The sequence below is a fragment of the Salvelinus alpinus genome, chromosome 18 (assembly GCF_045679555.1).
Source record: "Salvelinus alpinus chromosome 18, SLU_Salpinus.1, whole genome shotgun sequence".
NCBI classification, from domain to species: domain Eukaryota; kingdom Metazoa; phylum Chordata; class Actinopteri; order Salmoniformes; family Salmonidae; genus Salvelinus; species Salvelinus alpinus.
In genome coordinates, this window is record NC_092103.1 from 52023006 (window position 1) to 52035039 (window position 12034).

The 12034-nt window shown below is 47.9% G+C and overlaps 2 protein-coding genes across 3 annotated transcripts in view; both read right to left on the minus strand.

Moving 5' to 3' along the window:
- Positions 1 to 6748: 6748 nt before the first annotated feature.
- LOC139544454 (keratinocyte proline-rich protein-like) lies at positions 6749 to 8359 on the minus strand. Its single transcript, XM_071351567.1, has 2 exons — positions 8258 to 8359; positions 6749 to 8211 (listed from the first exon to the last, which is right to left on the minus strand). The coding sequence occupies exons 1-2, from the start codon at positions 8287 to 8289 to the stop codon at positions 6834 to 6836; spliced, it is 1410 nt and encodes a 469-aa protein (XP_071207668.1). The 5' UTR covers positions 8290 to 8359; the 3' UTR covers positions 6749 to 6833.
- The window catches only part of LOC139544455 (interleukin-11 receptor subunit alpha-like), a 58892-nt gene continuing 53606 nt past the window's right edge, over positions 6749 to 12034 (minus strand). For both annotated transcript variants that reach the window (XM_071351568.1, XM_071351569.1), the window contains one exon: positions 6749 to 9869. In XM_071351568.1, the coding sequence (XP_071207669.1) occupies positions 9723 to 9869 (147 nt within the window). In that variant the 3' untranslated portion in view covers positions 6749 to 9722. The remainder of the gene's footprint in view (positions 9870 to 12034) is intronic.

A 12034-nucleotide genomic window follows, 5' to 3' on the forward strand; every position in this document is an offset into this window, starting at 1 on the left:
CAGGTTGAATGAATTTGCCATGTGTAAGGACAAGCAGGTTGAATGTATTTGCCATGTGTAAGGGCAAGCAGGATGAATGTATTTGCCATGTGTAAGGACAAGCAGGTTGAATGTATTTGCCATGTGTAAGGACAAGCAGGTTGAATGTATTTGCCATGTGTAAGGACAAGCAGGTTGAATGTATTTGCCATGTGTAAGGAAAAGCAGGATGAATGAATTTGCCATGTGTAAGGACAAGCAGGTTGAATGTATTTGCCATGTGTAAGGACAAGCAGGTTGAATGTATTTGCCATGTGTAAGGACAAGCAGGTTGAATGTATTTGCCATGTGTAAGGACAAGCAGGTTGAATGTATTTGCCATGCGTAAGGACAAGCAGGATGAATGTATTTGCCATGCGTAAGGACAAGCAGGATGAATGTATTTGCCATGCGTAAGGGCAAGCAGGTTGAATGTATTTGCCATGCGTAAGGACAAGCAGGATGAATGTATTTGCCATGCGTAAAGACAAGCAGGTTTAATGTATTTGCCATGCGTAAGGACAAGCAGGATGAATGTATTTGCCATGCGTAAGGACAAGCAGAATGAATGTATTTGCCATGCGTAAGGACAAGCAGGTTTAATGTATTTGCCATGCGTAAGGGCAAGCAGGTTGAATGTATTTGCCATGCGTAAGGACAAGCAGGTTGAATGTATTTGCCATGTGTAAGGGTAAGCAGGTTGAATGTATTTGCCATGTGTAAGGACAAGCAGGTTGAATGTATTTGCCATGTGTAAGGACAAGCAGGTTGAATGTATTTGCCATGTGTAAGGACAAGCAGGTTGAATGTATTTGCCATGTGTAAGGACAAGCAGGTTGAATGTATTTGCCATGTGTAAGGACAAGCAGGTTGAATGAATTTGCCATGTCTAAGGGCAAGCAGGATGAATGTATTTGTCATGTGTAAGGGCAAGCAGGTTGAACGAATTTGCCATGTCTAAGGACAAGCAGGATGAATGTATTTGTCATGTGTAAGGGCAAGCAGGTTGAATGTATTTGCCATGTGTAAGGACAAGCAGGTTGAATGAATTTGCCATGTGTAAGGACACGCAGGTTGAATGAATTTGCCATGTGTAAGGACAAGCAGGTTGAATGTATTTGCCATGTGCAAGGACACGCAGGTTGAATGTATTTGCCATGTGTAAGGACAAGCAGGTTGAATGTATTTGCCATGTGTAAGGACAAGCAGGTTAAATGTATTTGCCATGTGTAAGGACAAGCAGGTTGAATGTATTTGCCATGTGTAAGGACAAGCAGGTTGAATGTATTTGCCATGTGTAAGGACAAGCAGGTTAAATGTAATTGCCATGTGTAAGGACAAGCAGGTTGAATGTATTTGCCATGTGTAAGGACACGCAGGTTGAATGTATTTGCCATGTGTAAGGACAAGCAGGATGAATGTATTTGCCATGTGTAAGGACAAGCAGGTTGAATGAATGGAGCTGTAGCAGGGGGTGTTGGAGCTGTAGCAGGGGGTGCTGGAGCTGTAGCAGGGGGTGTTGGAGCCGTAGCAGGGGGTGTTGGAGCCGTAGCAGGGGGTGTTGGAGCCGTAGCAGGGGGTGTTGGAGCTGTAGCAGGGGGTGTTGGAGCAGGGAGTATTGGAGCTGTAGCAGGGGGTGTTGTAGCAGGGTGTGTTGGAGCTGTAGCAGGGGGTGTTGAAGCTGTAGCAGGGTGTGTTGGAGCTGTAGCAGGGGGTGTTGGAGCTGTAGCAGGGGGTGTTGGAGCTGTAGCAGGGGGTGCTGGAGCTGTAGCAGGGGGTGTTGGAGCTGTAGCAGGGGGTGTTGGAGCTGTAGCAGGGGGTGTTGGAGCTGTAGCAGGGGGTGTTGGAGCTGTAGCAGGGGGTGTTGGAGCTGCAGCAGGGGGTGTTGGAGCTGCAGCAGGGGGTGTTGGAGCTGTAGCAGGGGTGCTGGAGCTGTAGCAGGGGGTGTTGGAGCTGTAGCAGGGGGTGTTGGAGCTGTAGCAGGGGGTGTTGGAGCCGTAGCAGGGGGTGTTGGAGCCGTAGCAGGCGGTGTTGGAGCCGTAGCAGGCGGTGTTGGAGCTGTAGCAGGGGGTGTTGGAGCAGGGGTTATTGGAGCTGTAGCAGGGGGTGTTGTAGCAGGGTGTGTTGGAGCTGTAGCAGGGGGTGTTGAAGCTGTAGCAGGGTGTGTTGGAGCTGTAGCAGGGGGTGCTTGAGCTGTAGCAGGGTGTGCTGGAGCTGTAGCAGGGTGTGTTGGAGCTGTAGCAGGGGGTGTTGGAGCTGTAGCAGGGGGTGTTGGAGCTGTAGCAGGGGGTGTTGGAGCTGTAGCAGGGTGTGTTGGAGCTGTAGCAGGGTGTGTTGGAGCTGTAGCAGGGTGTGTTGGAGCTGTATCAGGGTGTGTTGGAGCTGTAGCAGGGTGTGTTGGAGCTGGAGCAGGGGGTGTTGGAGCTGTAGCAGGGGGTGTTGGAGCTGTAGCAGGGGGTGTTGGAGCTGTAGCAGGGGGTGTTGGAGCTGTAGCAGGGGGTGTTGGAGCTGTAGCAGGGTGTGTTGGAGCTGTAGCAGGGTGTGTTGGAGCTGGAGCAGGGTGTGTTGGAGCTGGAGCAGGGTGTGTTGGAGCAGGGGGTTTTGGAGCCGTCGTAGGGTGTGTTGGAGCTGTAGCAGGGGGTGTTGGAGCTGTAGCAGGGGGTGTTGGAGCTGTAGCAGGGGGTGTTGGAGCTGTAGCAGGGGGTGTTGGAGCTGTAGCAGGGGGTGTTGGAGCTGTAGCAGGGGGTGTTGGAGCTGTAGCAGGGGGTGTTGGAGCTGTAGCAGGGGGTGTTGGAGCTGTAGCAGGGGGTGTTGGAGCTGTAGCAGGGGGTGTTGAAGCTGTAGCTGGGGGTGCTGGAGCTGTAGCAGGGGGTTGGGAGCCGTCGCAGGGTGTGTTGGAGCCGTAGCAGGGGGTGTTGGAGCCGTAGCAGGGGGTGTTGGAGCCGTAGCAGGGGGTCTTGGAGCTGTAGCAGGGGGTCTTGGAGCTGTAGCAGGGGGTGTTGGAGCTGTAGCAGGGGTGTTGGAGCTGTAGCAGGGGGTGTTGGAGCTGTAGCAGGGGGTGTTGGAGCTGTAGCAGGGGGTGTTGGACCTGTAGCAGGGTGTTTGAATCGTACTACACCGGCTCTGATACTCAGTTATGTTATGGAAACTGAATGGTGACAGCTGTAGGATTCAGTATGTTATGGAAACTGAATGGCGACAGCTGTAGGAATCAGTATGTTATGGAAACTGAATGGTGACAGCCGTAGGATTCAGTATGTTATGGAAACTGAAGGGCGACAGCTGTAGGATTCAGTATGTTATGGAAACTGAATGGCGACAGCTGTAGGATTCAGTATGTTATGGAAACTGAATGGCGACAGCTGTAGGATTCAGTATGTTATGGAAACTGAATGGTGACAGCTGTAGGATTCAGTATGTTATGGAAACTGAATGGCGTCAGCTGTAGGATTCAGTATGTTACGGAAACTGAATGGTGACAACTGTAGGATTCAGTATGTTACGGAAACTGAATGGCGACAGCTGTAGGATTCAGTATGTTACGGAAACTGAATGGCGACAGATGTAGGATCCAGTATGTTTTGGAAACTGAATGGCGACAGCTGTAGGATTCAGTATGTTACGGAAACTGAATGGCGACAGCTGTAGGATTCAGTATGTTACGGAAACTGAAGGGCAACAGCTGTAGGATTCAGTATGTTATGGAAACTGAAGGGCGACAGCTGTAGGATTCAGTATGTTATGGAAACTGAAGGGCGACAGCTGTAGGATTCAGTATGTTATGGAAACTGAAGGGCGGCAGCTGTAGGATTCAGTATGTTATGGAAACTGAATGGCGACAGCTGTAGGATTCAGTATGTTATGGAAACTGAATGGCGACAGCTGTAGGATTCATTATGTTATGGAAACTGAATGGTGACAGCTGTAGGATTCAGTATGTTACGGAAACTGAAGGGCGGCAGCTGTAGGATTCAGTATGTTATGGAAACTGAATGGCGACAGCTGTAGGATTCAGTATGTTATGGAAACTGAATGGCGACAGCTGTAGGATTCATTATGTTATGGAAACTGAATGGTGACAGCTGTAGGATTCAGTATGTTATGGAAACTGAATGGCGACAGCTGTAGGATTCAGTATGTTATGGAAACTGAATGGTGACAGCTGTAGGATTCAGTATGTTATGGAAACTGATTGGCGACAGCTGTAGGATTCAGTATGTTACGGAAACTGAAGGGCGACAGCTGTAGGATTCAGTATGTTATGGAAACTGAAGGGCGACAGCTGTAGGATTCAGTATGTTATGGAAACTGAAGGGCGACAGCTGTAGGATTCAGTATGTTATGGAAACTGAAGGGCGACAGCTGTAGGATTCAGTATGTTATGGAAACTGAAGGGCGACAGCTGTAGGATTCAGTATGTTACGGAAACTGAATGGCGACAGCTGTAGGATTCAGTATGTTACGGAAACTGAAGGGCGACAGCTGTAGGATTCAGTATGTTACGGAAACTGAAGGGCGACAGCTGTAGAATTCAGTATGTTATGGAAACTGAATGGCGACAGCTGTAGGATTCAGTATGTTATGGAAACTGAATGGCGACAGCTGTAGGATTCAGTATGTTATGGAAACTGAATGGCGACAGCTGTAGGATTCAGTATGTTATGGAAATTGAAGGGCGACAGCTGTAGGATTCAGTATGTTATGGAAATTGAATGGTGACAGCTGTAGAATTCAGTATGTTATGGAAACTGAATGGCGACAGCTGTAGGATTCAGTATGTTACGGAAACTGAATGGTGACAACTGTAGGATTCAGTATGTTACGGAAATTGAATGGCGACAGCTGTAGGATTCAGTATGTTATGGAAATTGAATGGTGACAGCTGTAGGATTCAGTATGTTATGGAAACTGAAGGGCGACAGCTGTAGGATTCAGTATGTTATGGAAACTGAATGGTGACAGCTGTAGGATTCAGTATGTTACGGAAACTGAAGGGCAACAGCTGTAGGATTCAGTATGTTACGGAAACTGAAGGGCAACAGCTGTAGGATTCAGTATGTTACGGAAACTGAATGGCGACAGCTGTAGGATTCAGTATGTTATGGAAACTGAATGGCGACAGCTGTAGGATTCAGTATGTTACGGAAACTGAATGGCGACAGCTGTAGGATTCAGTATGTTACGGAAACTGAAGGGCGACAGCTGTAGGATTCAGTATGTTACGGAAACTGAAGGGCGACAGCTGTAGGATTCAGTATGTTATGGAAACTGAAGGGCGACAGCTGTAGAATTCAGTATGTTATGGAAACTGAATGGCGACAGCTGTAGGATTCAGTATGTTATGGAAACTGAATGGTGACAGCTGTAGGATTCAGTATGTTATGGAAACTGAAGGGCGACAGCTGTAGGATTCAGTATGTTATGGAAACTGAAGGGCAACAGCTGTAGGATTCAGTATGTTACGGAAACTGAAGGGCAACAGCTGTATGATTCAGTATGTTACGGAAACTGAATGGCGACAGCTGTATGATTCAGTATGTTATGGAAACTGAATGGCGACAGCTGTAGGATTCAGTATGTTATGGAAACTGAATGGCGACAGCTGTAGGATTCAGTATGTTATGGAAACTGAATGGTGACAGCTGTAGGATTCAGTATGTTACGGAAACTGAAGGGCAACAGCTGTAGGATTCAGTATGTTATGGAAACTGAAGGGCGACAGCTGTAGGATTCAGTATGTTATGGAAACTGAAGGGCGACAGCTGTAGGATTCAGTATGTTATGGAAACTGAAGGGCGACAGCTGTAGGATTCAGTATGTTATGGAAACTGAATGGCGACAGCTGTAGGATTCAGTATGTTATGGAAACTGAAGAGCGACAGCTGTAGCAATCAGTATGTTATGGAAACTGAAGGGCGACAGCTGTAGGATTCAGTATGTTACGGAAACTGAATGGTGACAGCTGTAGGATTCAGTATGTTACGGAAACTGAATGGCGACAGCTGTAGGATTCAGTATGTTATGGAAACTGAATGGCGACAGCTGTAGGATTCAGTATGTTATGGAAACTGAATGGTGACAGCTGTAGGATTCAGTATGTTATGGAAACTGAATGGTGACAGCTGTAGGATTCATTATGTTATGGAAACTGAAGGGCAACAGCTGTAGGATTCAGTATGTTATGGAAACTGAAGGGCGACAGCTGTAGGATTCAGTATGTTATGGAAACTGAAGGGTGACAGCTGTAGGATTCAGTATGTTATGGAAACTGAATGGCGACAGCTGTAGGATTCAGTATGTTATGGAAACTGAATGGCGACAGCTGTAGGATTCAGTATGTTATGGAAACTGAAGGGCGACAGCTGTAAGATTCAGTATGTTATGGAAACTGAATGGTGACAGCTGTAGGATTCAGTATGTTATGGAAACTGAAGGGCAACAGCTGTAGGATTCAGTATGTTACGGAAACGGAATGGTGTCAGCTGTAGGATTGGAGATTGGATCAATCAGGAGATTGTTATGGAAACTGTTGACTACCTCTGAGAACATCGTAGCTAGACATTCTTTCACAATAAAAAAAGGGGAGGTCTGATATTGTGTCTAACTTTCTCACTCATTGTTATTCAGGAATAATTCAGGACTATCTGTAGTCACAGTAACACATGCATGTAGAAGTGTTTAGAAACATTATATCCTTATTTAAAATAAAAGTGACTCCAAAATGACACAATACATTATTTCCCATTCGTTATTATTGGGTAAAATATCTAAAACACAACCAAAACAAATAGCAAATGCATCCAACAATAAAAATGTCAACTGTCCCAATTCTTTTGGAGCTCTCTGTATTTAGGGCACAGGGATCCATTTGGGATGTGGAGGAACACACTGGGACATCTAGTGGGACATCTACTGGGACATCGACTGGGACATCTGCTGGGACATCTAGTGGGACATCTACTGGGACATCTACTGGGACATCTAGTGGGACATCTACTGGGACATCGACTGGGACATCTAGTGGGACATCTACTGGGACATCTAGTGGGACATCGACTGGAACATCTAGTGGGACATCGACTGGGACATCTAGTGGGACATCTACTGGGACATCTACTGGGACATCTAGTGGGACATCTACTGGGACATCTACTGGGACATCGACTGGAACATCTAGTGGGACATCTACTGGGACATCTAGTGGGACATCTACTGGGACATCTACTGGGACATCTAGTGGGACATCTACTGGGACATCTAGTGGGACATCTAGTGGGACATCTAGTGGGACATCTAGTGGGACATCTAGTGGGACATCTACTGGGACATCTAGTGGGACATCTAGTGGGACATCTACTGGGACATCTAGTGGGACATCTACTGGGACATCTAGTGGGACATCGACTGGGACATCTACTGGGACATCTAGTGGGACATCGACTGGGACATCTAGTGGGACATCTAGTGGGACATCTACTGGGACATCTACTGGGACATCTAGTGGGACATCTACTGGAACATCTAGTGGGACATCGACTGGAACATCTAGTGGGACATCGACTGGGACATCTAGTGGGACATCTAGTGGGACATCTACTGGGACATCTACTGGGACATCTAGTGGGACATCTACTGGGACATCGACTGGGACATCTAGTGGGACATCTAGTGGGACATCTAGTGGGACATCTACTGGGACATCTACTGGGACATCTAGTGGGACATCTACTGGGACATCGACTGGGACATCTAGTGGGACATCTACTGGGACATCTAGTGGGACATCTACTGGGACATCTAGTGGGACATCTAGTGGGACATCTACTGGGACATCTAGTGGGACATCTAGTGGGACATCTACTGGGACATCTACTGGGACATCTAGTGGGACATCTAGTGGGACATCTACTGGGACATCTAGTGGGACATCTAGTGGGACATCTACTGGGACATCTACTGGGACATCTAGTGGGACATCTACTGGGACATCTACTGGGACATCTAGTGGGACATCTAGTGGGACATCTAGTGGGACATCTACTGGGACATCTAGTGGGACATCTAGTGGGACATCTACTGGGACATCTACTGGGACATCTACTGGGACATCGACTGGGACATCTACTGGGACATCGACTGGGACATCTACTGGGACATCTACTGGGACATCGACTGGGACATCTACTGGGACATCTACTGGGACATCTACTGGGACACACTGGGACATCTACTGGGACACACTGGGACATCTACTGGGACACACTGGGACATCTACTGGGACATCGACTGGGACATCTACTGGGACATCTAGTGCATTAGAGCTTCATATCATTGACTGGGGAACGGTGCACAGTGGAACAACCTCTAAAAACACCAGAATATATACGTGAACTACATTTAATGCTGTTGGTTAAGACAGAACACAGAAGAAGCCAATAGGATCCAGGCATAGCTGCTAGCTGGAAAGAACCGCACAGTCCTCAAAAAGACACCCAGCGAGGCTTTCACTTTGAGTAAAGGCACCTGGTGTTTCCCATGACTACACAGCGATGTAAAGAACCAACGAATAACATCACTGTCACTGTCATTAGAGTAGAATAATGCTGTGTGATGTTGTGACATGGGACGGAGGAGAACTGATGTCATGCTGCTTGTATCTGAAGTGGTAGAGACCTCTCATAATGGGTGACGATGACAGTTACCACATCAGGTCTTCTTGCCCAGGTGGGGCCACATCACTTCTGGTGGGGGTCGGGGAAGAGGATAACTGTTCCCAGACCAATGTGACCTCAAGCTACCCACATTAAGTTATGACATCATCCTGACACTGTCTGTGACTGGTCAGCATGGAACTGACAGGACTCCTCTTTCTCATCCAATGACCAATAGCAGCAGCCTTGCCGAGTGTTCCCTCTCTTCTTCTGCTGAAGTCAAGAGAATGACAACCTGTTTATAACCTGTTTATAACCTGTCGATATTGCCAACCAGTCTATAACTTCTCCATAACCTGTCTATAACCTGTTTATAACCTCTTTATAACCTGTCTATATTGACAACCGGTCTATATCTTCTCAATAACCTGTCTATAACCTGTCTATATTGACAACCGGTCTATATCTTCTCAATAACCTGTCTATAACCTGTCTATATTGCCAACCGGTCTATATCTTCTCAATAACCTGTCTATAACCTGTCTATATTGCCAACCGGTCTATATCTTCTCAATAACCTGTCTATAACCTGTCTATATTGCCAACCGGTCTATATCTTCTCAATAACCTGTCTATAACCTGTCTATATTGCCAACCGGTCTATAACTTCTCCATAACCTGTCTATAACCTGTTTATAACCTGTTTATAACCTGTCTATAACCTGTCTATATTGCCAACCGGTCTATAACTTCTCAATAACCTGTCTATAACCGGTCTATATAAATCGGTAATGCTTTTTGCTTTAGCAAATTGGAAAACTCTGTCTCTTCTTCTCCTTCAGCATTCCAATAGTCACAATATGAGTGAAATGAATAAAGGACCATCGTCAGGAACACAATGTGAACCTTGTTCAGTCAGTCAGGGGAGGAGACAGACAGATACTAATCCCTCCTTCCTTTGACTTCATGTTTACTGGTGCTGTACTGTCACTGAGGCCCACAACCAATCAGAAGAGGTTCAACTCCAGTGGGAGGAGTCAGTCAGTCGGTCCATCATGTCTGTCTATCGGCAGGCAGCGACCAGGCCAAGCACTCACTCCAGATGGGTTGTTGGCAGCGTGGTGAGTCTCCTGGTAGGTTGTGGACGCTGCAGACAGCTGGTGGAGATATGGCCTGGTGGAGAGGACGGGCCAACCTAGGCTGAGGAGAGAAGGGAGGAGGAAGAGGATGACGGAAGTTGTAGAGAACAGGAGAGGAAGGAGGAGAAGAGAAGAGAGAGGAGGAGGAAAAAGAAGAGAGGATGAGGAAAGAGAGGAGGAGAGAAGAGAGGAGAGGAGGAAAGAGAGGAGAGGAGGAAAGAGAGGAGAGAAGAGGAGAGGAGGAGAGAAGGAAAGAAGAGAGGAGAGGAGGAAAGAAATGAGGAGAGGAGGAGAGAAGAGAGAAGGAGAGAAGAGAGGAGGATGAAAGAGGAGGAGAGGAGAGGAGGAAAGAGAGGAGAGAAGAGAGGAGAGGAGGAAAGAAATGAGGAGAGGAGGAGAGAAGAGAGAAGGAGAGAAGAGAGGAGGATGAAAGAGGAGGAGGAAAGAGGAGGAGAGAAGAGAGGAGAGGAGGAGATAAGAGAGAAGGAGAGAAGAGAGGAGGATGAAAGAGGAGGAGAGACGAAAGGAGGAGAGAAGAGAGGAGGAGAGACGAAAGGAGGAGAGAAGAGGAGAGAAGAGGACAAGAGAAGGAAAAGAGGAACAACACAGAAATCACCTCATAGTTATTAAGGTTATAGTCAAAACCATATAAACAGACAGAGACATAGTTAAGGTTTTAGTAGAAACCATATAAACAGACAGAGACATATTTAAGGTTTTAGTAGAAACCATATAAACAGACAGAGACATATTTAAGGTTTTAGTCAAAACCATATAAAACAGACAGAGACCTCCTCAACCCTCCTCTCCTCCCTTTCTGCATCCTTTGACTCTCTATGTCCCCTATCCTCCAGGCCGGCTCGGTCCTCCCCTCCTGCTCCGTGGCTCGACGACTCACTGCGAGCTCACAGAACAGGGCTCCGGGCAGCCGAGCGGAAATGGAGGAAAACTCGCCTCCCTGCGCACTTGGCATCCTTTCACTCCCTCCTCTCTACATTCTCCTCTTCTGTCTCTGCTGCTAAAGCCACTTTCTACCACTCTAAATTCCAAGCATCTGCCTCTAACCCTAGGAAGCTCTTTGCCACCTTCTCCTCCCTCCTGAATCCTCCTCCCCCTCCTCCCCCCTCCTCCCTCTCTGCGGATGACTTCGTCAACCATTTTGAAAAGAAGGTCGACGACATCCGATCCTCGTTTGCTAAGTCAAACGACACCGCTGGTTCTGCTCACACTGCCCTACCCTGTGCTTTGACCTCTTTCTCCCCTCTCTCTCCAGATGAAATCTCGCGTCTTGTGACGGCCGGCCGCCCAACAACCTGCCCGCTTGACCCTATCCCCTCCTCTCTTCTCCAGACCATTTCCGGAGACCTTCTCCCTTACCTCACCTCGCTCATCAACTCATCCTTGACCGCTGGCTACGTCCCTTCCGTCTTCAAGAGAGCGAGAGTTGCACCCCTTCTGAAAAAACCTACACTCGATCCCTCCGATGTCAACAACTACAGACCAGTATCCCTTCTTTCTTTTCTCTCCAAAACTCTTGAACGTGCCGTCCTTGGCCAGCTCTCCTGCTATCTCTCTCAGAATGACCTTCTTGATCCAAATCAGTCAGGTTTCAAGACTAGTCATTCAACTGAGACTGCTCTTCTCTGTGTCACGGAGGCGCTCCGCACTGCTAAAGCTAACTCTCTCTCCTCTGCTCTCATCCTTCTAGACCTATCGGCTGCCTTTGATACTGTGAACCATCAGATCCTCCTCTCCACCCTCTCCGAGCTGGGCATCTCCGGCGCGGCCCACGCTTGGATTGCGTCCTACCTGACAGGTCGCTCCTACCAGGTGGCGTGGCGAGAATCTGTCTCCGCACCACGTGCTCTCACCACTGGTGTCCCCCAGGGCTCTGTTCTAGGCCCTCTCCTATTCTCGCTATACACCAAGTCACTTGGCTCTGTCATATCCTCACATGGCCTCTCCTATCATTGCTATGCAGACGACACACAATTAATCTTCTCCTTTCCCCCCTCTGATAACCAGGTTGCGAATCGCATCTCTGCATGTCTGGCAGACATATCAGTGTGGATGACGGATCACCACCTCAAGCTGAACCTCGGCAAGACGGAGCTGCTCTTCCTCCCGGGGAAGGACTGCCCGTTCCATGATCTCGCCATCACGGTTGACAACTCCATTGTGTCCTCCTCCCAGAGCGCTAAGAACCTTGGCGTGATCCTGGACAAC